Source organism: Acomys russatus, chromosome 28 (genome assembly GCF_903995435.1).
Source record: "Acomys russatus chromosome 28, mAcoRus1.1, whole genome shotgun sequence".
Taxonomy (NCBI): Eukaryota; Metazoa; Chordata; class Mammalia; order Rodentia; family Muridae; genus Acomys; species Acomys russatus.
Genome location: NC_067164.1, coordinates 37,129,653 through 37,155,365, shown reverse-complemented (window position 1 = coordinate 37,155,365; position 25,713 = coordinate 37,129,653). Strand labels below are relative to the sequence as shown.

General features: G+C 52.6%; 1 protein-coding gene across 3 annotated transcripts; it reads right to left on the bottom strand.

The window, feature by feature from the left end:
• Window positions 1–24,151, bottom strand: Itga7 (integrin subunit alpha 7). Of its 3 annotated transcripts, XM_051170372.1 has the most exons (26): window positions 23,727–24,151; window positions 18,878–19,005; window positions 18,715–18,794; window positions 16,031–16,286; window positions 15,384–15,515; window positions 15,034–15,153; window positions 13,950–14,157; window positions 13,653–13,846; window positions 13,297–13,385; window positions 13,058–13,185; window positions 12,836–12,931; window positions 12,634–12,695; window positions 12,362–12,531; window positions 10,834–10,983; window positions 10,091–10,206; window positions 9,394–9,586; window positions 7,231–7,311; window positions 7,062–7,141; window positions 6,893–6,967; window positions 6,657–6,759; window positions 5,972–6,148; window positions 5,722–5,853; window positions 2,871–2,984; window positions 2,577–2,675; window positions 2,367–2,492; window positions 1–438 (listed from the first exon to the last, which is right to left on the bottom strand). In XM_051170372.1, the coding sequence occupies exons 1-26, from the start codon at window positions 23,930–23,932 to the stop codon at window positions 208–210; spliced, it is 3,546 nt and encodes a 1,181-aa protein (XP_051026329.1). In that variant the 5' UTR covers window positions 23,933–24,151; the 3' UTR covers window positions 1–207. The 3 variants fall into 3 exon arrangements, with proteins under 3 accessions (XP_051026329.1, XP_051026330.1, XP_051026328.1); XM_051170373.1 differs by lacking the exon at window positions 15,034–15,153; XM_051170371.1 differs by lacking the exon at window positions 15,384–15,515 and having other exon boundaries at window positions 23,727–24,099.
• Window positions 24,152–25,713: the final 1,562 nt, after the last annotated feature.

The following is a 25,713-nucleotide window of genomic DNA, read 5'->3' as shown; positions in this document are numbered from 1 at the left end:
CTGATATGCCCCCTCCTCTCACAGCATTCTAAGGGGAAGCCAGAGGAGTGGCTCTCACGGTGGGAGAGATCTGTGGCCCTGAGGAAGCAAGAGTCTGCCACATCTCAATGCGAGGCCAGCAACCTACTCCACTATCTCCTCCATCCCAAGGAGCCATCTTAGGAAAGGGTGGAAGGAGCCTACAGGCTGGACCTGGGACAAGGGAAGTTAGGCAGTGGCTGGCACAGGCTGTCCATCGGGACCCGGCTCAGGGTGCCAATCAGCAGAGAGGATGGGGTGCGCGTCAGAGCCCTCCCACTGGGAGTTGCCCCAGTTACTCCTCTGGATGGCTCCCGTCTTCTCCTCCTTGAACTGCTGCCGGTCTTCCCGAAGGATCTTCACTGCGTGGTACTGGGGCACGGTGGCCTCGGGGTGCTTCGCCCGCTTAAAGAATCCCAGCTATAAGGAAACCAAGCCAGACCATGAGGAGCCTACAGGGATGAGCCCCCCCTGAGGCCCCCTCACCATCTCTGGGCTAGAAAGAACCAAACGCAGGGTAGGCTGGTAGGCTTCTGGCACAGTGGGCAGCCCCCAGCTTGCTGCCATTGGTACCAGGGTCCAAGGTTCCCTATTCACAGCAAGAGGAAGACTAGAAGGGAACCCAAGGTGCAAAACCAAGGAAATCTCTCTTGGTCCCTGAAAGAGAGGCTTGAGGCTGAACATCAGGACCTCCCACGCTCTCCTCTCCCACCCAAGCTTCTTACAACCTCAGTAGGGCCTCCTAAAACACAAGAGCCTCCCAGACCTCCCACACACCTGGGAGGATGCTCCCTGTACACATGCACCTGCGTGCTTTTAGCTGAGTAGCATTCCCTTAGCTCAGCGACCTCGCAGCCATGAATACAGTAGCTTAACCCATCGCCTACCAAGGTGGTGTTGGGCCCCTTGCATACTGAAACTCAGACTAGCCATGAGTTCTGCATGCTCACGCTGCACGAGATCTCTTTACGCAATCATCTCTGCACACTCATTCCCACAGAACACACATGCATGCAGCCACCACCACCCCCACATGCCCACATGCTCACATTCCTGGCCTACTCACTCTCCGTGTACATTCTGGGATATGTATGCTCAACACTTACAACCTCGTCTTTCTAGTCACTCCTTACCTCAGATATTTGGACCCTCAACACCCTTGCACACACTCCTCTCTTTACCCTGCACATTCCTGAACCTCCACCAATGCTGGGGCCTGCACTTGGACTCGCACGCACACACACATAGATGCACACACACATTTGCACACGCACGTGCACACGTGACAATTACCCCACAGTCCCTGGACCCCCAACTTTCATGACCGAAGGCTGCACGGCCAGGTGGGCTCGGTGGTAGCTGGTTGCGAATGAAGAGCGCGGACTGTTCCGGCGGAAGAAGCCGCACTGGGGACGTTGAGGGACAAGGGGAAAGGCAGAGGGTGGGAGGACTGAGAGGGAAGGGGGTCTTTTATGTGTGTTCTTCCTCCTTCCTGTGGGAGCAGTGCATGGGCCGGGCATCCTAAGGCCAGTCCTGAGGGCACCAACTCTCCCTAAGACTAGGCACATTCTCAACAGCACAGATGCCACTCCAGAGCTCTATCCACTGATGGCACACACTTGCCAAACAGCAGGTGGGCAGGGCAGTCCACAGAGCCCCGTGGATGTGCTTGGCTCTGCACAAGCCCCACCCGTGGCATGTGGCTCAGGGGCAGGCTCTGCTGGAGCATGAGATTCCCCAGCACTGGCATGTATGTACATGTGTGTGCTTTTATGTTGAGCCAATAGGACTCTATCCCCGCTCTGTTAGGGCAAGACTGGTTCCGTGTGCAGCCCGGTATGTGGCAGCTCCCACTCAGCCCCAAGCTGTTCCCTAGAGCTCCACAGTCGTTGGCCTTGATCACAGCTTCCTCCCCAGCCTTTGCTGCTACACTCTGGCTCAATCAGACCACACTTTCCTACCCACCATGGGTCTTCTGGAAGTCTCACATCCCCACACACACATCCCAGTCCTACCATTTCACCCTCTTCTAGGGCCCAGCTCCTGGGGGGTCATCCTCTAAAGCCTTCCCCTCCCTGAGTTCCCGTTGTCTCAACTCAACAACTTCTGCCTTGTCCTCAACTACAAAGCCCCCTACTCCCACTAGACTACACAATCCTCAAGGACAAGATCCGCACCAGGGCAGGCTCTGCTGGTGCATGAGATCCCCAGCAGTGGCGTGTGCATGTGTGTACTTTTGTGTTGAGCCAATAGGAAACCTCCAGGGCAGATGGAGTTCCTGGTGCTCAGCGGAGTGAGTCAGAGGCCAGCCCCCTTTTCACACTGGCTCCACCCTTCCCAAGGCTCACCTTCCACAGCAGCAGCACCAGCAGGGCCAGTACCAACAGCCCAGCCAGCACTGCCAGGAGGATGACCCACCAGGGGACTCCCTCTGCAATCACAGCCACGGGGTCCAAGTATACCATCACCGGGATCTGAGAAACAGGAAGTTCAAGGGCTGGGGTGAGGGGGAAGGAGGGGAGTCCCCACCCAGCACACCCTCCAGCCTGGCAGCTCACCACTGTGGATGCGTCTCTGAGCAGCAAGTTCTTGATGGACGATTTCACTGTGATGTTGGCTCGGACAATCACTTCCAGGGATTTCACGGTTATGTACTCCTACGGGAATACGGAAGGAGACTGTTCTCCTCAACCCTCTGCAGCCACTGAGGTTACAAACAGGATGGTGCCAATGCAGAGGGCACTTCTGCTCGGCTCGGGCTTTCAGCATTCAGATGGGGGAGTGGGAGGGGTAAGCTCCAGTGGGGTTTTCGCAGGAGACGCCCAGCCTGGAACCCCAATGGCTGCCCTCACCTCCAGAAAGGTACTGTTCCAGAGGCGGCCCCAGACATGCAGCACGGCCGCACGATCAAAGCTGTGGAGTGGGCAGCTGAATACCACACACTTGGCCGTGCCCTGGGCGCAGTCCTAGGGACAAGGATAGGTAGGACCCTGAGCCACGTGCTGCCACCTTGCCCACGCTCCTCGTCTGACCTCAAACTCCTCTCCTCCAGGAAGTCTTCCCAAGCCAAACTTCTGGCCCATAATAGTACCTACCTCAAATCTGGACTACTTATCTTTGACAGACATGGGAGCAGGGTCTTTCACTTCCTAGTAACAGGCACAGTTGCTTCCTGAGTTGATTCCTACTCAACTTATTATCTCAATTATTAAGCACCCAGTAACTACCAGGCATTTACCCCAGTCAAGTTCCAGATCTCCTGCAAGATGCTTTGTTTGTTTGTCTTCCGAGACAGGATCTCTCTGTGTATCCTTGGCTGTCCTGGACTCACTCTGTAGACCAGGTTGGCCTCGAACTCATGTTGATCCACCTCCCAAGTGCTGGGATTAAAGGCATGTGCCACCATGCCCGGCAAGATGCTTTATTTTTGAGACAGGGTTTCAGTAGCCCAGGCCAGCCTCAAACTTATCCTTTCACCTTGGCCTCTATGTGCTGGGACTGTTGGGGTGTACTCCACTGTGCCTGGCATCAGTGTTTTTCAAAAGAAGAAAGTAAGACTTAAGGAAGGCCACCAGCCTACTTGAGGTCACAGAGTTGGCAAAGCCAGTCAGTGGTGCCAGACACAGTGGCGCACGCCTTTACTCCCAACACTCAGGAGACAGAGGCAGGTAGATCTCTGGGAGTTTGAGGCATTCCAGGACAGCCAAGACTACAAAGCAAGACTCTGTCTCAAAAAAAAAGGGGGGGGGGAACGGAGGGAAGAAGGAAGGAAAGGAAAGAGATCTAGTGGTAGAGCAGATGTTTGACGTCAGATTCATATTTGGCAAAGCCACATTCCCGTTCTAAACTCAGACTCACAGAAGGAGAGGTGCCGCCGAGCTACTGGGGCCGCGAACCGTCGTCACCCCCTTCCAAGCCTGACGTCAACCCACTTGCCTAAAACTTACTTCTAGTCACCACTCACAATGCACATGCACAAGAATGGCTTGAGAGCGCTTGGAGTCTTTTTTCTTTTAACCATTTTCTGAGTGGGGTGGGGGCATGCTGCTGCACACATGTGGCGGTCAGAGGACAACTGGCAGGAGTTGGGTCTCTCCTTCCATGCTGTGTGCTCCACAGATGGAGCTCAAGTCTTCAGGTTAGCAGCACATGCCCCTGCTCGTCCTGCATCTCCCTGGGCCTCTTTAGAATCTCTTAGTCTTCCGATATTCTACTTTTGAGTAATTCAAAGCTCTTTAGTCAGTTTGACGAAAAACAAGGCTGCCTGTCTATATTTTATATAAAAAGAATCCCAAAAAAGTGAGTCCAGGACAGCCAAGGCTAACACAGAGAAACCCTGTCTCAAAAAACCAAAATAGAAAAAAAAGGGGAAAAAAAAAAAGAGAAAGAGAGAGAGAGAAAATCCAAGTGATGGGGCTGGAGAGATGACTCAGCAGTTACAGAGATGACTCAGCAGTTACAGCGATGACTCAGCAGTTAGAGCACTGGCTGTGCTTGTAAAGAACCTGGGTTTAGTTCCCAGCGCTCACACGGCAGCTCACAACCATCCATAACTCCAGTTCCAGGGGAGCCAATGTCCTCTTCTGACCAACACAGGCTCCGGGCACACACATGGTAAAGGCATACATATTTGTGGGCAAAACACTCATAAACATAAAATAAAATAAATCTTTTAAAAATATTGTTAAGGGCCAGGTGTGGTGGCGCACACCTTTAATCCCAGCACTCGGGAGACAGAGGCAGGTGGATCTCTGTGAGTTCAAGGCCAGCCTGGTCTACAAAGCGCGTCCAGGACAGCTGTCTCAAAAAGAAAAAAAATTTTTTTTAAGGAATCTGAGATAATGCATGAGGCAAAATGAACCAGAAACAGGTAGGGGGGAAAATGTCACATGATTGCCCAAATGTGGACTCAAGAAGAAGGCACTGTGTACATGTGGTTCACATGCACTTATGCAAGCAAAACACCACACACACTCTGCTTCTTAATAAAGAAGTAAGAGAAACTATTTCAGTGGTCAGACTATTTCAAAGTCCAGGCAGGACCACATGTGTGTGTGCTACAGCAGCAGCTAGGTGCAGACACACAGCTGGCTGCGTTCTTTAACCTCGGGTGAGTCATCTCCAGGGCTGCTCTGATCACACGGCCATGCCTGGGCTTACCTCCAGCCCCAATGTCTCTGACTGACATCTGTGCCACATTCTCACTGTCAGCACCGCCCCAGGAGGAACAAACACAGAGCATTCAACAAACCCAGCTAAATACCAAAACCATGTGGGGAAACTGGGAAGCAAAAGTGCTCAAAGGGCCGGCTGAACGAAACTCACGCTTATACTCTCTTAATTATGAGAGCATAGAATACTGGGCCTGGTGGCGCATGCTTGTAATCCCAGTATTTGGTCCACCCCAGTCCTTATAAAATGTAATATGTTTTTATAAATGAGCAAGGCCAGTTGCTTGGCTACCCAGCTCGCCCTGGAGTGGACAATGGGAGCTGCAGGGTCTGAGGCATCAGGAACTAACACCCCCCACCCCCCTCCGCAGGCACTCTCTCCCTCCAGCTGGGCTGCAGACTGTCGGCCTGATTTGTCCCTGGTGTGTGAGCACTTTGTCAGGCTCACCTCCATGGAAGCTTCCTGACACTGTACACCTGTGACGGGCTCCTCTACCATACATGCACCCCACCACCACTGTGCCTGCCTCACCAAAGTGACGTTCTTCTTCTTCTCAGCAGAGGACACTGGCCACCAGGACGTGCTAGGCTCCAGCTTCTCTCTGGGCTCCTGCGGCTCAGGCTGCCCCAGCTCTCTCCGCCTCCTATCCCTGCTGTCCACATCCTGGACAGGGAAGAGGAACAGGCGGTGAGAGTCCCTCCAAATACTGCAGCCCTGAGATGGCATATCTGCTCCACACCCCCACCCCACCCCCGCACCGCCTGCCCTGCCTAACCCTCACCAGGCGGAGGATGTTGGGTTGTGGGGAGCAGATCCCCTTCTTCCCAGGACCCTGTCCGCCCTCCAGCTCCACCCGCATGGGGTACAGCAGCCACTTTCCATTGGTGATCTCGTGGGGCCACATGATGTTGAGGAAGGCAGAGCCCAGAGTGTTGAGCGACTGGCCTTGATTGGAGACCTATGGTCCCAAAGCAGTGTGGGGAAATGAAGCTCAGGTTCTGAGTAGACCCCACATCACACAGAGAGAGGCAAGGCTGAGGGGAGGAACTCAGGAAACACAGCATCACCAGAGCTGCACAACCTGGACCACACTGGGCACCGTTCTCCCCCTATGCCCAAACCCAGGCAAAGCTGGACACGTGTGAGAGGCTAGGTCAAGCCAGCGTTAAGTATTAAGGAAAGCTACAAACTCTTGCCCAAGACCCATGCCAGCTGAGGCCCCAGCAGAGCCCATTCTCTGAGTTCTCAATGCCTGTCAGACCTGTAGAAGAGATGGCCTGTCCACTGAGACCCCCAGCACCAAAATGTACTTGGAGCCATGTCTGCCCAGGGAGGAGGCCTGGAGCCCCAGGGCCACCATACTGCAATATGGGGAAAGAACCCATACCTTGAGGCACATTTCAGCAGCCTCTTTTCTGTGCCAACAAGAGAGGAGACTGGGGAGGACTATACAACAGGGTGCTTACCGTGACCTCATACTTGACCTTGCTGCCCACATCCCTCTCAGACTGCATGGCACTCTCACCCTTCACCTTACCAGAGAAGAAGAGTTGCTGGGGAGTGGCCACCCTGGTTATGGATGAGAAGAGGGGCTGAGGAGGCCTGGGGTCCACCAGATGGAGTCCGGAGGCTAAGGCCAGATAAGGCAGAGCCCAAACCATGTATCGGGAGCGACAAAGGGACCCACGCAGGCAATGCTTACCCTGAAATGGACAGCGGCAACTCAATGAAGACGTGAGCTCGCACGGAGACTGGATGTAGCTCCTGCTCACTGATCCTGCAATGTAGACGTGGGCATGCATGGGCAGTTGGCATGGGAACCCTCATGAGGTGTTTGACACCTAAGTGACCCAACCTGCCCGTAGGCTTACGTGGCCAACAGCAACTCCACCTCCAGCTCCGTGGTCTCAATAGTGATCCCAGAGGTGCTGAAGATGAGGTAGAAAGTAACCTGCCCAGTGTGGAAGGACAGGTGAGTCGGGGAAGGACCAGGTCTTAAGGACGGGCATTTCAGACAGGGCAGAGGCCAGACATACCAACCTGAGCACCCCTCTTCATAGGGTTCCCCAGCTCACACTCGATGTGAGAGGCATTCTCATTGGACAGGCAGAGAGGCTTCTCCTGGGTCGGGGAGGGAGGGATAGCTCAATTTAGGTTACTGAAGCCCTTGGGATCTCATCTTGTATGTATACACAATAGAGTTCTACTCAGTCATAAAAAGAACAAAACTATGTCATCTGCAGGAAAATGCATGGAACTGGAGATCACCATGTTAAGAAAAACAAGCCAGACTCAGAAAGAAAAACATGACATTTCTCTTATGTAACAAATCTAGCTTTTTGGCCGGGCGGTAGTGGTGCACACTTTTAATTCCAGCACTTGGGAGGCACAGGCTGGTGGATCGCTGTGAATTCAAAGCTGGCCTGGTCTACAAAGCGAGTGCAGGACAGCCAAGGCTACACAGAGAGACCTTGTCTCAAAGAAGAAGAAGAAGAAGAAGAAGAAGAAGAAGAGGAGGAGGAGGAGGAGGAGGAGGAGGAGGAAGAGAAGGAGGAAGGAAAGAAAGAAAGAAAGAAAGAAAGAAAGAGAAGAAGAAAGGAATGAAGGAAGAAATCTAGCTTTAATATATATGTAACATAAAATTGGAAGGGGCGCCAGGAGGTGGTAGCGTATGCCTTTAGTCCCAACACTCAGGAGACAGAGGCCGGTGGATCTCTGAGTTCGAGGCCAGTCTGAGACCTCTCTGGGGAGAAGAAATGTTCTGAATTGAGGTGAAGGAGAACAAGAAAGGGTAACAGAAAAAGAGAAATATTATTACATATTTTCTCTCATGTGGAATCTAAATTTTTAAATATATATGTGTATGTGTGTGTGCATATATATTCAAGTATAGTGGCACATTCCTGTAACTCCATCCTCTGGGAGGCTGAGGCAGGAGGACTGCCACAAGTTCAAGGCGAGCTTGGGCTTCATAGAGAGACCTTGTCTCAAATACACACATGGACCAAGTTTTGTAGTTGGTGGTATTTGGCTTTGAGTCTAGCACTTTGGAGGCAGAGACCGGTGGATCTCTGTCAATTTGAAGGCAACCTGCTCTACATAGCAAGTTCCAAGCCAGCCAAGGTTACATAATGTGATCCTGTTACAATACACACACATCCACACACACTCCTCACGTACTCTCTCACTCACATACACTCACACACTCACACACACTCTCTCACACACACATCAGACTGCGTTGGGAAGAGGAAATATTATAACGAGGAAAGGGGGAATGAGACGGATTAACGGATTAATTAATACTAAATATGATGTGCTTTCTCTACAAACATGCAAAAGTGTAAGGGGACCAGACTATCTAGGAAGAGGAGGAAAACCAAAAGGAGAAAAGAGAACAAGGTGGTTTGAATAAGAATGCCACCCCTGCCCCCGCCAGGAATAGCAGCACACACCTTTAATCTCAGCATTCAGGAGGCAGGGGCAGGGGGATCGCTGTGAGTTCAAGGCCAGCCTGGTCTACAAAGTGAGTCCAGGACAGCCAAGGCTACATAGAGAAACCTTTCAAAAAACAAAAACAAAAACAAACAAACAAAAAAAATGTCGCTCATAGGTGTAGGCTCAATTTTCTTAGCAATTGTATTTTATTGCAATTTTATTAACTGAGAATACCTCACTTATAACCCCACTAACCTAAACAATAGGAAAAGGAGATTAAAGACTACAATAACGAAACTGTAAGGATATCTCTGTCTCTCTGTCTCTGTCTTTCTCTCTGTGTGTCTCTGTCTCTCTGTCTCTGTGTATTTCTCTCTCTCTCTCTCTCTCTCTCTCTCTCTCTCTCTCTCTCTCTCTCTCTCTCTCTCTCTCTCTCTCTCCCTGCTGCCTACCAAGCCAGATGTAGAATTCTCAGCTCCCTCTTCAGCACCATGCCACCATGGTCCCTACCACAATGACAATGGGCTAACCCTCTGAAGGTGTAAGCCAGCCCCAACTAAGTGCTTTCCTGAATAAGAGTCACCATGGTCACAGCGTCTCTTCACAGCAGCAGATGACGGTGAAGATACAGAGGAAGAGTAATGGGAGTGACTGTGATGAGCTAAGCACACTGATGTGCAGGTTTCAAAACATAGTAAGACCTATACCTACTAAAAAAATTGTCACAAAAGACACAACAACAACAGCCCTGTTCCAGGGTCTTACCACAGAGTCCAGGGCGCGGACTCCCGAGTAGTGCAGCGAGGCTGGGAGGGTGACCAGGAGCTGGGCCTCATGGGCATCATCGCCATCTACCTGAGGCTGTGCCGGGTCAGAGGGCAGGTTGGTGATGGTCAGCTCCAGGCCTAGGAATGGCTGCCCACTCAGTGCAAACAGGGCCGTCGCTCCGTCCACATCCCTGGAGGATGGGACCCGACTCACTGTAGGATCTGAGTGTCGAAGCACCGCTCTCCACCCAGTCCCCAGTCAAATACTGCCTTTCCTCCCCCCACCTTCCAGGACCCCCAAACCACACACCAAACCAAGCCAGCTCTTTCAGTGCACAAATGAGTAAGCCAGGGGACCTCCACTCTTACGCTAACTCCACCACCTTCCGACCTCGTGTAAACATGGAGGGTTCCCTCTCCTCCCCACCCATAACATGGAACCAATCATCACTACCTCACAGAGGAGCAAACACTATGTAATGAAGTGTCCACAAAACACATAATATTATACAGACTAGGAAAATCATCATCTCTGGTCAGGACATTATAGTCCCTCCCTGACCCTCATCTCAGTCTTCTGAGTCAGGGCCTCTGCCTGACGCCTCTGAAGAGGCATCCTGCATTTGCTGAGCCTAGGGGGGGAGTGCTGGGGGGGGCCTCTCCTCCCCCATGCATATGCTCTCCACCCTTCTCACATGGGCAGAGGCTGGAACTCCGTGTCGCTGATCCGGGAACAGAACTGGGCCTGCACGAGCTGCAGGTTGCTCTGACATATTTTATCTTCACCACAGCCTTGCTTCAGGAAGTGGATCTGAGGAGAGCGGTCAGGAGAAGATCATCTCTAAGGTTGAGGCAGGGGTCAAATGTGTCCCCAAGGCATATGCTACGTTAGAGAAGCCTGGGGTTAAAGAGCTTCAGAATCGACACTGTGTGACACTGTGTGACACTGGGCTGCCACGTAACCTCTCTGAACTGTAAAATAAAGGGAGTACTGCCATACAGATGTACAGATTAGCAGGCAAGTGCCTAGGCAGACCACATCTCCCAGCCCAGACTGTACAAAATAGATGCCACACAGACACTGTGAAAAACCAGTGAAGGGTGCCACCACCAGGCTGCTGAGAGAATCGTGCAAGGAGCTGCACACTGCCCCTTCCCTCTGAATGGTAGGAATGTGACTTAAGGGTGTCATCTCAGAGGACAACAGGCTCTAATTATACCAAGACCCAGGGACCAGAGGGAGTGGGGAGCACTGTCCTCTTATGCAAGGGGCTCATAGCCACTTAGAGCACTTTACCTTTAAGGTATTACCGCGCCTGCATATATATAGGGTTGTGCTGGGGCTCATGTGTGGACGAGCGCCACAAGCTGTGAGTGGGTGTCACAGGGTGTCACAGCGGCGACACCAGGACCATTGTCCCTCCCAAGCTCCATTTACCTCGGTCCTCTGGGTGCTTGGCTGGTGAGCATTGAGGATGGGAGCCACTGGGGGGAGCCCCTGGCCAGAAGCTTGTCGCCGTAGCCGAGGGGTTTGGAGACTATATGACAGGGTCACCACAATGGCCCGAAGCTTGTCCTTGACATTTTCCTGGAGGGGAAAGATTGTTCCTAGCTAGAACAACCCCCAAGTTCCATCCCAGTGACCCCCACCCCCCACTAGTACACAGAAGGATCTCCAGCTTGGAGAGGAGCCGACAGACACAGAGATGCAGGTGGCAGAGTGAGTGAGGATGAGAAAGAGGCCACAGCAGTAAGAAGCCTCCCCTGAGGGCCAGACAGACGCATCTCTATGAAACACCAGACTCCACAGATGTACAACAGCAGCAGGACTCAAAAGGCTAAGGCAGTAGGAGCTCAGGCTTAGGCCAGCCTGGCCTGCATCAAAAACTCCATCTCATTAAAAAAAAAAAAAAAATCAGGCAGAGAGACAAAAGCAGGTAGAAAGGAGCTTTAAAAGGAGACCAAGTAATGGCTAGACTTTTTTAAATGTGGAATTCTTTACAAACGTATGTGCCGCCCTTCTGCGGAAGCCACACTGTCTCTTCTCTGTCATTCCAAGTTTAGTAACATGCTCCCAAGTACAAAGTTTTTATTTTAAGTGTGTGTGTGTGTGTGTTTGTGTGTATTTGTATGTGTCTCTGTCTGTATGTGTGTGTGTGTCTGTGTGTGTCTGTGTGTGTCTGTATGTGTGTGTGTCTGTGTGTGTCTGTATTTGTATGTATGTATCTCTGTGTGTGTGTGTATGTGTCTCTGTGTCTGTGTGTGTGTCTGTATGTGTCTCTGTGTCTGTGTGTGTGTCTGTATGTGTCTCTGTGTCTGTGTGTGTGTCTGTATGTGTCTCTGTGTCTGTGTGTGTCTGTATGTGTCTCTGTGTCTGTGTGTGTGTCTGTATGTGTCTCTGTGTCTGTGTGTGTGTGTGTATGTGTCTCTGTGTCTGTGTGTGTGTGTGTGTATGTGTCTCTGTGTCTGTGTGTGTATGTGTCTCTGTGTCTGTGTGTGTGTCTGTGTGTGTATCTGTGTCTATCTGTGTGTCTGTGTGTGTCTATCTGTGTGTCGATCTGTGTGTGTCTGTGTGTGTCTGTGTCTATGTGTGTGTCTATATGTGTGCCTGTGTCTGTCTATCTGTGTGTCTATCTGTGTGTGTGTGTGTGTGTCTATGTGTGTGGCCGTATGTGTCTGTGTGTGTGTGTGTGTGTGTGTGTAAATATAAGCACATGAGTGCAGGTATCCAAAGAAGCCAGAAGTGCACATCAGGTCTCCTGAAGCTGGAGATGCAGGCATGACTAGCCATGCCACAGGGGTACTAGGACCAGGCCTGGGTCACCTGCAGAAGCAGGACAATCCCTTAGCTACTGAGCATCTGTCCAGCCCCTTGGAGGCCGGAGCTTACAACAAGGTGCGAGTGTGCTGGAGAAGAGGTGAGGAAAAGACATGCAATGTCCCTTGGAGCACAAGTCAGTGTCCACCTGCAGCTGGAGCACGGTGTCTTCACAGACTCGGTCCTGTTGGTGCTTCAGCCACACAGTGTCTGAGGACTGGTACTTCAGATCATCTGGGCCTCGTCTCAGGAAAGTCACACGTGGGACCTGGCCCCGGAGCCTCCGGTCTGTGTCCCCGTCCAATATGTAATCCAGGGCTGTGGCATAGAGAGAGAAGAGGGAAGTAGTGAGCTGAGGACCCTGTTCCTGGTGCCTCCTCTCCACCCTGGTGGCTATCAGTGAGTGAGGACTCCACTCACCCACAATAGGGCTGTAGCTGCTGGGCACAGCAACGTAGCTGAAGCAGATCGTTATGTTCACACTGTGGGGGAAAGGCAGCACTCCTGAGCAAACAAGACCCCAAACCCCACTTCTGCCACAACCCAGACCCAACCAAGGAAACAGGCAAGGAACGTGAAAACCCGGCGACCTCCTCAGGCCTCCCTCCTAATCTCGCCTCACCAAACCAAGTGTCCGCCGGCACAGTTGGGCTGTTCTAGGTCGATGGCTTTCGGGGTGATGAAGATCTCTTGGGAGACATGAAGAACCGGCCTGGCCCTGGGCACAGAGAGCTCGTTGGGTAGGAAAGGAGAGAGTGCAAGGCTGGGAATGCTCTGCAGGACCAGGTGTGCGACTGGAAAGAGGTCAGAGCTGCAGAGAGTGTCTGCTGGCCTGGAGGCTCACCTGAACAGTGCAGCGGTATCAGCCAGGGAGCCCACAAGCAGGTCTGGGTAGTGATTGCCGTCCATATCCAGGCCACCAGATAGAGAGTAACCAAAGCTCTTGATGCCCACGGCCTCGCCCTCCAGCACCTGGAGATGAGCCTCCTTGAGGGGCCGTCTTCCCCAACCCTCCCTCCCCTGCCCTCTGCTGTCCTGACACCGCCCAGAACCAGTCTCCTCACATCAGTGACCCCCCCTCACCTGTGAAGGTTTGACAACCAGCCCCAGGCTGCTCCCATGGTAGATAAAGACTTTCCCATCTCCATCAAAGGGAGCTCCCACAGCAATGTCTGGGGGCAGGAGAAAGGCATTACAGGGCTGTGGAGGATGACAGACCATGCGCATACCCAGTTTTTCTCATTCAGTCCTGCAGAATACTGTTTCTGGCTTCATTGAGAAGCTACCCATATCATTTTAAACCCTCTTAGCCACTCCCTCCCGGACAACACTAGTTCAACTCTCCCCAGTTTAAAAAAAAAAAATCCCCTGATCAATGAGGGATGCCATCGCCTTCTCAGGCCCTCCCACACACTGAGCTTTCCCAATCCCAGTCATACCTGGGAAGCCATCTTGGTTGAGGTCCCCCAAGACAGCCACGCTGATCCCAAACATGGAGTCAGGGGAGCCAAAGAGCCGGAGAGGAGAGATGTCATCCCAACGACCAGCCTGATTCATGTACACGTACACAGCGCCTCCCAGCTCTTCCTGGCGCTCAAAGAAGTAGGGCGCTCCCACAATCAGATCTTGCCAGCTGTGGAGAGTGAGGCAGTATGGGGCCCTCTAGACCAAGGGACTGAGGACAAAATGCAGAAGCCACTTGGGGAGCCAGGGGCACTCCCTGTGTCATCTCTCACCTGTCATTGTTGAGGTCAGCCACAGCCAATGAGTAGCCAAAGCCAGAGGTCAGGCGCTCCCCAGGCAGTACAAACTCCGGTATCAGGCGGCTGGCACTGTCCTTACGTAGAATGACCACGGCCCCTTTGTGGTTGGCACGGGGGGCCCCTGCCACAAAACTCAGCTCCTCCGCACGCACGAGACCCTTCCCAGAGTCGATGGAGAAACCTGGGCGAGGGAGTCACCAACCGTGAGCGCCAAGACTCAGAAGCCAGGTGAGCCCCAGAGCCACAAGGAACTCTTGCTCTCCCCAGCCACCACTGCGATGGCTAGACTATATTTCCTCCTCCCCTGCCAGGGCCTGGAAATCCTTATAGCCTTCCTGGTCAGAGACACAAGAGGTGACACAGAGGCATCATGGAGCAGAGAGAAAGGCACTGACAGGGAAGCCTTGGTGACTCGGTGAGAGGGGCTGGGCATAGCAAGGAGAGTCGGGCCAACGTAACCATTCACAGCCAACCTGGGCAACAGGAGAAGAGGAGTGCCCCTTCTGCTTTACACACCCTGAAGTTCTACTGGCATCCAACGCACCTTCTTTTTCCCCATCTTTCCCACCCTGCCAGGGGAGGCAGTCTTTACATAGATGGGAGAAAGGCCACAGAATAAGGAAGAGCTTCACCAGAATGTCCCCTGGACTTCAATGCATACTTGTCGACATGCAAAGGAGGATATAAATGGCTACAGGGCCTCACCCGCAAGGCTACAGCTTTCTCCAACATAAGTCTACCATCCACCCCTCAGAGGAACGTCCCTAGGGCCAACGCTGTCCTTCCAAGCAAGGTTGACCCTAGTCTTCTCACTTCCTCTGGGTCTTCCTCCATGGAGACTCTCGACTCACAGCGCCCCCACCCCGAGGCTATCGCCTCCGAGACCTCTCCTTCTCAGGCCTGTCAATGTGCCTAATTCTCCTCCACAGTGTGAGCCCGCTATGTGTTTCCCTGGGCACATGTTGGGGGAGGGCAGAGGAGGAAAGGACACTCCGTAGAGGGGAAGCAGAAAGGCCAGGGCCAAACCCCAGGGCCCAGGACGCAGGAGCTTACAAACCTAAATAGCTATTCAAGGTCAAGTCTCCGGCTGGTCCTGTGAGCCGGTCAGCAGGGTCCAAAGTTTTATACACGAGCTGGTCGGGGTCTGAACTATCAATGTTGGTCACAAAAAGCAACCCTGTGGGGAGCAGGTCAGGGAGAGACACCAGGGCAAGGGGGGCAAGGGAAGGGAGCACAGACAGACAGAGCCAGACAGACAGGACAGAAGAAAGTGAAAAGGGGGAGGAGAAGACGAAAATGAGAGAAACCAGGAAGCCAGAGACAAACGACAGAGACAGAAGGGTGGGAGCATGGAGAGAGAAGGGGACATGGGGTTAGAGCGGTTCTGGGCCAGGGAGGGGTCCCTACCAAAGTAGCTGTTGGCAGGGACCGGAATGAGGCGGGGGTCTTGCTCCTTCTCTCCCCCCGCCTCGTAGGGCCCGTCATCCAGGTATGCCAGGTCCGACGAGCCCTGAGCACAGAGCTCCACCCTGGCCGTGCCTGCAAGGACAGTCCCGTTAGTACTCAAGGCGGGAGGGAGGTGCACCCCCTTGGGCCAGACACTCTGCTGGACAGCCATATAGGGCAGCCCCTTCCCTCCTCTTCAGCCCCACCTCCCACCATCCCCCTAGACCCAAGCTTCTGGGGGGGAGGGTGTCCCCCAGACAAGGCATTACACTCACCGAGTGTCAACTCAGCCAGTGGCAGCGTGCAGAGACGGGAATGGCAGTGATGAGGTGGAGGCTGCTGAGTTGGAGCATGCAGGCCCTGGCCCAGCCGTACATGTGGGAGCTCATGCTAACATGTAGATAGTCACATGGCCATGCGGTGGAGGGTAGGTAACCACCACCCCCCCTTGTGGTGGGAGTGGAAGGCATGGCAGTGCCCCAGGTCAACTTATGGTCATGCTTGGCCCTGTACTGCCAGCAATGGAATCCCCTCAGAGACAGAACCCCATCTCTGAGGTAAGAAGAGGCCCTGCCCTCCTCTTCTACCCTCCGCAGTGAGTGACTCACCCTTCCAGTTATAGGTTCCTGGAGCCCCAAAGATGAGGTAGTGGCTGTCCGGGGAGAAGGTAGCAGCCGTGCCCTGCTGGCAGAACCCAAACTGTTCATGGCCCTGTGGGCGCCCCTCACAGAACTTCCACTCCCCACCATCCAACTCATCACGGATGGCCAGGTCCTGGCTTAGCACAAAGCAGCGACCAATCACATCCCGAGTCTCCAAGATCTGGTCCACTCTCTGTCGAGACTCGTATCGGTGTGCACATGTCTGTGAAAGGACAGGAAGACATCATTTTCTGTGTTTGCCAGGACTCCACATGCTGTTCATACATAAACTTCTAGCAGACACACACACACACACACACACACACACACAGCCCTATGACAGCGTCACTTGAACACCTCCACCCAGCCAGTATGAAGTCCTCATCTATTCTCACATCTGCAACCACTTAAAGGAAGATGGCCTTGTCCTAGTTTCTGCCTGGATATTCACAGACACATAAGTGACAGCACATAGAACGTGTGCTTCCCTGATCATGAGACAATCTTGCAATGTGCTGAGTTTGGGGTGTGTGTGTGTGTGTGTGTGTGTGTGTTAATGCAGATATGTGCAGGTGCACATGTGTGTAATATCAGTGCACATACACGCGTCGGGTGCATGTGCAAATTAGGGGACAATCTGGGGTGTCATTCTTAAAAAGTTGTCCACTTTGATTTTTGAGAGTCTCTCACTGGGACCAGGGCCCTGACAATTGGGCTAGATTGGTTGGCCAGTAGGCCCCAGGGATCCTCTGTCTCTGCCTCCCTAATGTAGGGGCTACAAGTACAACTTCCACACATTGCTTTTTTTATATGAATTCTAGGAATCAAACTCAGATGCTCATGCTTGCGAAGCAAGCATTTTACTGAGTCATCTTCCCAAGCCCTGTCCCTAGACCTTTGTGTCATCGTCTCCAAGAATAACACACCCCAATATCCCCCTTCTGAGTCTTACCATCCTCAGAAGCATGGCTCAGAGCAGCTCACCAGCAGCAGCCCTTTCTATCCTTGGACTTATGGACTAGAAACTAGACCCCTTAGTTAACACTAGTTATGTTCAGCCTCGTGGTGCCGTCTTTTGACAATTGTATGTTAGAGACAAAAGAAAAAAGGAAAGCCAAACATGGTGGTGCACGCCTTTAATCCCAGCACTCGGGAGGCAGAGGCAGTCGGATCGCTGTGAGTTCGAGGCCAGCCTGGTCTACAAAGCGAGTCTAGGATGGCTGAGGCTACACAGAGAGATCCTGTCTCTAAAAACCAAAAAAGAAGAAAAAATTAAAAAGGGAGGGAGGGAGGGAGGGAGGGAGGAAGTGAGAGAAGGAGGGAGGAAGTGAGAGAAGGAGGGAGGGAGAGATGTCAATGTCAAAAGTAAAAGGCATGTGCCACACAACTGAAGTCACAGCACTCGGGAAGCAGAGGCAGGAGGGTCTCTTTGAATCCCAGGCCAGCCAGAGTTACATAGTGAGACTCGGTCAACAAAAAGAAAAAAGGAATTGTCATAGCTATTTGGCAGTGCCCTGGCTCCACTATGTTCACATGTCCTCTCTCAGAAACTAGCATAATGCCTGGAAATAAGAAAAGGGCTCATCCTAGAAACCTACAAGTAGAACATTATGATAGGCAGATTTGGGCCCAGGGGTCCCGCTCAAACTAAGGCACCAGCCAAGGACAATATAGGCGGTAAACTTTAAACCCCTACCCAGATCTAGCCAATGGTCAGAACATTCTCCACAGTTGAGTGGACAGTGGGATATGACTTTCGCACGTACTCTGGTGCCTTACATTTGACCATGTCCCCTGGAGGGGGAAACCTGGTGGCACTCAGAGGAAGGACAGCAGGTTACCAAGAAGAGACTTGATACCCTATGAGCATATACAGGGTGAGGAAATCCCCCTCAGGAACAGTCATAGGGGAGGGGAATAAGGGGAAAATGGGAGGGAGGGAAGAATGGGAGGATACAAGGGATGGGATAACCATTGAGATGTAACAAGAATAAATTAATTTTTAAAAAAAGGAAAAAAGAAAGAAAAGGGCTCATTCTGGGTGTGGTGGCTCATGCCTTTAATCCCAGCACTCAGGAGACAGAGGCAAGCAGATGGCTGTGAGTTCAAGGCCAGCCTGGTCTACAAAGCAAGTCCAGGACAAGTGAAGCTACACAAAGAAACCCTGTCTCAAAAAGCCATTAAAAGAAAAGAAACGAAAAGGGCTCAAAGTAATATGACAAATGCTTGGATGATTAGAAGCTATCAGAGATGGATTTTTAGGGTTGTTTTTGTTTTTTGGGAGTTTTGGTTTTGTTTTGCTTTTTTGTTTTGTTTTCGTTTTTGTTTTTTGAAACAGGGTTTCTCTGTGTATACTTGGCTGTCCTGGACTCACTTTGTAGACCAGGCTGGCCTCAAACTCACAGTGACTCACCTACCTCTGCCTCCCTGAGTGCTGGGATTAAAGGCGTGCTCCATCACGCCTGGTTATAGGTGGATATTTTAAAAATTGATAAGGAAAGAGACTGCGTCTTACACCCTTGTGTATCACCCAGTGGTTCTAGGAATGATGCCATGTGCCCCGTTTGTATTCTGTAGATGCACCCAGGCACATGCACACAATGTGCACGCGTCATCCTAATCCCTGCATCACCACAGGAAGAAGTACTCACGACAATCTTGCCGCCGGGTCCCTGGCTCCGAACACTGACTCCCAACCACTGGTTTTCCTTGCTCTCCTTCTGTATGTTAGCTGAGACAAGACACTGGGAGTCAGGGGAGGGGATAGGAGATGGAGTCCTGCCCTCCCCTTTTCACAGGCTCCCAAGGCCACACCTCCCCTGTCGATGTCCACTCTGTAGCAGTCGGTCTCCTCTGGACTCAGGGGACAAGCAAAGAGGCCTCCAGTGCGATTTGCCTGCTGCCCAGGAAGAGCCAGGGCCTGGGGAGCCCCCACCAACAGCCTGTGGGATAGAACAAGGGCTAGACTCAGAATCCAGGGTGCTCAATCACCCCAGAGCTCTTCTGGTCCCAACTCTCAGGAGCCAAGCAGAGTGTTCAAGTACTAAAGAGAGAAAAGAAAAAACAAAAAAAGAATCACTTTCTTCAAATTCTGACAAGGCCATGTTAACAGACCCAGGCTTTACAATCCTGTCACATGTGTGCTTGCTCTCTACATAAAGGACCAACAGAAAAAATGGATACACACACACAAACACACACGCCAGCCAGAGCAGCCTGCCAGCATTACCAGCTTAAGAGAACTGCCTGTCCCCAGCACCTGTTCCCAACAAGCTGCCCCACCCCCTGCTTGGCCTCAGACTCAGACTCTGCCCTCCTCCTTCCTAACCCTGGTCCAGTTGAAACCCTGCCAGAAATGGCAAGAATGCCTGGAGCAACAGGCACACAGAATGGCAACACGGCGGCTCAGCGGCAGCAGCTTCAGAAGCCAGGAGGGAAGTTAGTGATGCTTCCCGTGTCCAGTGAAGACCCTACCCACCAGTAGCTCTGCAAGCCTCAAACTCAGGCATGCCCACTGGCCTGGATGTAGCCGCTGGCCCGACCCCAGTTCCTCCCCGCATCCAGAATCCCCTTTGCCATCCTGTCTTCTCCATGCACAGCTTTTTCTCTTCCTCTCCCCCACTCTTACCCAGCATTCTCCCTTACCACCCCCTCGGCCTTTTTCTCAGCTAAACTTTCTTGGCAGGACAATTTTCCGTGATTACAGCCAAGGAGTCTTCCCTAGAGGGGGCCTGTACTGGGAACTGAGTCTGCCTGGGTCCCCCAGGACCGGACCCCAAAGCAGGAGCGACCAGGAAATGAGGTGAAGTTAACTGATGCCTAGATGGCCACAGAGATCCTCTCTCTTCTGGGAGCGACAGGCCTCTCTCTCTCTGTCTCTCTCTCTCCCACACTCCTGCATGCCCCACCCTGGCGGTGAAGCCCACAGCTGTTGGACAGTATGACTGACAGGCATCTGTGGGGCACTGAGCCAGTCCGGGTGAGGGGAAAGGTTCCCACAACCCCTGCTGTCTCCTTAGCAGCTGTCCTTCCATATCAGAGGCAGTGTCAAGGACGGGTCAGTGGAGCCCACAGCTGGACAGATGGCTCAGCAGTCAAGACATGCTGCTCTTTGCAGAGGACCTGGGTTCTGTTCCAAGCACCCACACCAGGTATAATGTCAGTTCCAGAGGATCCAACACCCTTCGTGCACATAATTTTATACTGGCACAGGGAACACACACACAATGCATAAATAAAAAAATTAAAAATTAAAAATAAATCTTTTAGTACGAGGGATCAGGGACTGTAGAGATAACTTTAGTCAAGAGCGCTTGTGGGCCATATGTAGTAGAACATGTCTTTAGTCCCAGCATTCCCGAGGCAGAGGCAGGCGGATCTCTGTGAGTTCAGGGCCAGCCTGATCTACAGAGCAAGTTCCAGGACAGCCAAGGCTATACATAGAAACCCTGTCTGGGGTATGAGGGGAGCAGCATTTGTTGCTCCTGCAGAGGACTTGGGTTTTGTTCCCAGCACCCACATGTTGGCTTACAACAATACTTAACTCCATTTCCAAGGGATCTTACACCCTCTTCTGGCTTTCAGGGACACCAGGCACGCACACAGTGCTCACGCATACATACAGGTAAAATATGCATACATATAAAACAAAACACCTTTTTAAAATGGGGGAACAGAGCGCAGGCGTGGTGGCGCATGCCTTTAATCCCAGCACTTGGGAGGCAGAGGCAGGTGGATTGCTGTGAGTTCGAGGCCAGCCTGGTCTACAAAGTGAGTCCAGAATAATCAAGGCTACACAGAGAAACCCTGTCCCCAAAAACAAAAAAAGGGAGGGGCAGGGAGGGGAAGACGGAAGGAAAGAGGACGTACAGCCATCATTCATTTCACAACGGTTTGCTCACAACCTCATCACACACCACGCCCTGGCTCCGGCACTGATAAGAGAAGAGAGTGATATTTATTCAGCACCTACTATAGGTCAGGCCCTGGGCTAGACACCAAGGGTGGAGGAATTTACCACTCTCTGCTTGGATTCCTAGGACAGGAGCCACAAGCATTATCCTACTTGGTCTCACAATCCCGTAAGATAAGGATTCTTATCTTCCAGATGAGGAAACCCATCCAAACACTTTAAGCATCCTTCCCACATTCAGATGCACAGCTACCTAATCACGTTGCCAGGTCTGTTTTCGGAAAGCTGGGTCCTCTCCAGAAAAGGAAGAGGAGGGGAAGATGACACCCTAGGAAATCCAGACGATGGTACCTGAGAAAACAAAGTCCAGCCTTTGAAGGCCGCACGTGCCAACCCGAAGACACAGAGAATGTCATCTGTTACACGGGACGGTCTGGTTTGTCCTGTGCTCCCCATTTACCGAGCTCACGCCTTTAGGGGACTCACAGAGACACCCAGAGCCGCCACTGTTCAGTGCACTGCTGCACAGCCAAAGAAGCAGAAGTGTTAAGTGTTGGCAGTACACAGCTCCTCTGAAGGCCAAGAGCGGGAAGGAGGGAAGGGCTCATATGGACACAAGCTAAGTGGCCAATGCCACTCCTAGAAGAAAACCCTCAGCCAGCTCAGCAAGAGCACCCCAGCTACACTCTCCTTCACTGTTTCACCCTGGGAGCCCAGCTGCAGAGTCAGCCACGGCAAGGGGCAGGAGTGGGGTGTGGATGGTGTTGGCTTCTGAGTAAGGGGTGGGTAGCGGTTAGCAGCACACTACTACAGCTCTGGCCTCAGCCCTGCCCCTCCCTGACCTCGTCCAGTCTGAAGTGGCCCTCTGGGACAGCCGCATGGAAGGCTGGCTCGGCCTGGGGTCCCTCCAGCCAAGCCTCTGGATGCAGGATGCTGCAATGCTGTTGTCTTGAGCTTCGTGAATCCCAACACAAGGGTACAGCAAACACTTTCCAGACCACACTGCAGGCCTTGGGCTGCTCACTCTAAATGTCTCACATATATTAAGGACAGCCCAGCCGGGCATGGTGGCGCACACCTTTAATCCCAGCACTCAGGAAGCAGAGGCAGGCAGATCGCTGTGAGTTCGAGGCCAGCCTGGTCTACAAAGTGAGTCCAGGACAACCAAAGCTACACAGAGAAACCCTGTCTCGAAAAACCAAAAAATAAAAATAAAAAGTAAATAAAATAAGGACAACGCTGTGTCATGGTGATAACAGTCCACCTCCACTTCACAGTTGATGGACATGAATGAGGTAAGAAGAAGGCTAAACCACGGAGTCTTATCTAAGTTAGGCTGGAAACAAACGATGTCCTCTCGTTAGTGCTGACAAGGACCATGTACAACTCAAGAGAGGGGCCAAGCAAGGCGCCAGCTTCCCCATGCCCCTAGTCAGCAGAATGCCCCCTGCTGGAGCAAAATAAAGCCAGACAGTCAGGCCCCTGCTAGGAATACCCCCAACTTGGCTCTGGGAGACTGAAATCAGGGGCCACCTTCAGAGAAGGGGAGAATGACAAGAGACTTAGCTATTAAAAATAACCTAGAATTTGCTTGAAAATAACTCAGAGGGTTCGGCATGTCCTAAAAAGGCCTCCAGGCCTGGAACTCTTAACAGATGGAAGAAGGGAGGGGGAAGAGGTGGACCTGAAGCCTGCTGCTGGCTGGCAAGAGATGACATCTACTTCCTATCTTTCCCAAAGGTTTAGAGACCAGACCCTACTCCCAGATGACAGGAACAGTGGAGGGAGAACAGTTAAAGCTACCTCCACCTCCAGTGGGTGAGGAGAAATAAACTGTTGTCCCTGCCTCCTGCCCCAGACCAACTGTAAAGAGAGAAGACAGTCCCCAAGGACAGCATCGATCCCAGTAATGGACTCTCAAATGTGGCTTATGCTTGGCTGACTGGTGGCAGGGGGATGGGGGGAGCCCCTTTGGAAGAGGGGCTGGGAAGCTTTCTTCCTGTTCGCATCTCTTTTCTTTGTGTTGTAGTCAGAATCCATGGAACTGAAACACAACCAATTGCAAATGTGTCTGTCTAACAGGGGTCCTGCCTCTCACTCTTTCTTGTCTTTCCCTCCTGCTGAGATTTCTGAAGCTGGAAATTTCCCGAGGTGGGGTAGGAAGCGGTCTCACATCTTTACAGGATCTTGCCGCTGCCGCTGCGTCTGCCGCCACCATTCCTTGCTACTGCTCAGAGAGTCTCTATCTTTCTGCCACTGTCTGTGACCAAACCACTACTGCAGATTGCCAGGCCCTCTCAGGTCTTCCTGTCGTCCCCCTGCTTGCTTGCTAAGCCACACTGCTCCTGACCTCCAGGTGCCTCAAGTCCTCGCTCCTCACGGTGATGCTTTGACAGTAGCTGTTCCTGCTCTCTCTTCTCTTTGCCTCCCACGGCATCCTCATCCTCTCTACCTTTGCCCACTCCTTCCGCCCTCCCTCCCTGAAGTAGTTCACCCCTCTGAGGAAGAAGAGGAGGCTGAGACCCGGGGCTGCAGCAAGGGTGCAAACTGAGGGGAAAGGCAGAAGGAAGTGGTTGGGATTCTGCCAAGAGCAGTGCCCTCCGACTCATCCCTAAAGGCAAGACCCTGGGTCCGGAGACCTGGACAAGACCAGGCAAGACTTGAAAGCCTGAGAGATGGGTAGGTGAGGAATTGGGAGAAGAGTAGCCCAAGGCTTGAGCCTGGGGACTCTGGGCGGGTACGGTGACTCACCAGCTCTGGGGTCCGGGCTGTAATTGTCGGTGCAGAGCCACCGAGAAGCCGAAGAGACTGCCAGGTTCGCCTTCCTTGCGTAGGGCGCCCACCACATCCAGATTGAAGGCGACAGCCCGTGGTAGGAGCAGTCCAGCGAACAGGGAACTAAGAAGGTAGCAAATCCCGGGGGCCCGGAGGGAATCGCAGCTCAGAATCCTGGCCATGGGTTCTGTGCGCGCTCCCTGCTAGAGCAAGTAAATCGTGGCGCGTCCCGAACCCCAGGTCTCCCCGGGAGTGTTTCTGGTCTCCGAAATCTAGCTGGTCTTTCAGGGTCTTCCAATCTTTCGCCTCGGCACCCCTCTTCAGTGCTCCCCTGCGCTGCCCCAGGACCTCCTAACTGTAGCTATTGCAGTGGGAGCGCCGGCGTGCGCTCGGGCTCGGGCTCTGCCTCCACTCAGGGAACCCGCCCAGACCCCGCCCAGGCCCCGCCCAGGCCCCGGCCCCGGCCTCCAGCAGCCAAAGGAGACTGCGGTGCGCAACCGGGATACCCAGACCCGCAGATGCAGGTGGGAACAGCTCTAGCACCCGCCGCACCCGTTTCTTTGTGCCCTGCCGCCCCATCCTTGCGCTGCGCACTCCTCTCTTTCCCCGCCCCCCCCCCCCCAAAAAAAAGTGGAGGTTGAGCCCAGGAATGCGGAGAGAGAGTACAGTAGAAAGAAAAGAGGCTAAAAAGAGAGTCACGGAGAAGTGGGATGACGCCGAAGGACTGACTACCTGAGAAGCCAGATATGCTGATAAAACCAGAGGAAGGGAAAGCAGAGCGTTCCTGGGCCTCCATCAGGAGTGATCCTTTCGCTGACTCCGCCTCCCCGGAGTCGCATGGGCGCGCCCTTTTGACTGTAAACCGGTTCCCACGCCATAGACACCCCCCCCCCCAAAAAAATAAAGATGACAATGCTAACTAGTCAACGTTAGCATTCAAGGGACCAGAGAGAAGCAAAGGCACAGAGAGAAAACACTCAGCACCTGTGGGGACCGTAATAACGGGGAGAAAGGGAGACCGAACAACAGAAGGAAGAAGGTCAGGAGTTAGCTCAAAGTCTGCCATGAAGGAAGAAGAGAGGGAAGAAATGCAAACTAAACTGTGGAGCGGGAAGAGGGAGTAATAAGGGAGCAAAAAATGAAAAACACTGGACCCAAGAGACAAAGGCATAGAAAGGGTGTGTCCTGCCATGGATCCTTCCCGGCAGTGGGTATTTCCAACACAACAAAAAAAGGGGGGCTGGCAAACTAGGAGTGCTAGGACACGCCTATATTCCCAGCATTCAACAGGCAGAGGCAGGAACATCTCTGTTACCTCAAGGCCAGCTTGGTCTTCGATGGAGAGTTCCAGGCCAGTCAGAGCTAGAGAGAGACCCCGTCTCAGAACAAAAAAAAGCCAGGTTTGGTGGCCCACACCCGCAGCCTCAGCTCTGGAAAGGGAGGAGGAAGCCAGCCTGGGCTACAAAGTCAGGAGCTGCGTGAAACAGGAGCTGGGTGGTAGAAAAGAGATCTCCAATAGCCAGACCCTGCCGGGGGGGGGGGGGTGTCTACAGGGACCCAACAGCCTATTCGGGTTCCTTTCCTTCCCCCACTCTGGGATCGAAGCAAAGGGAGGGAACATTTTTTCCCATCTCTCTGCTATTTATAACTCTAATCAAGAAATGAGGCCAGGAGAAGAGATGGGAAATAATTCATCAAAATAGTAGCCTCACAGCCTTCCAGTATGCCCTCTGGCTTCTCTTTGTTACTGGCATTGGTCTGCGTCACCCTCTCCGAAGTCCCTGTTTTACCACGCCAACCCTTCTTGAGTATGTCACTCTTTCTCGGCCCGTTTCCCAGTGTCGCTACTGTCTCTGCCCTTCAAATATCTCATATGCTTGTGGTCTCTCTTTGTCCCTTTCTTAAAAGCAGCTTTTCCACGTCCCCCTTATCTCTTGTTTTTGTTCAGGACCATACCTCTTTG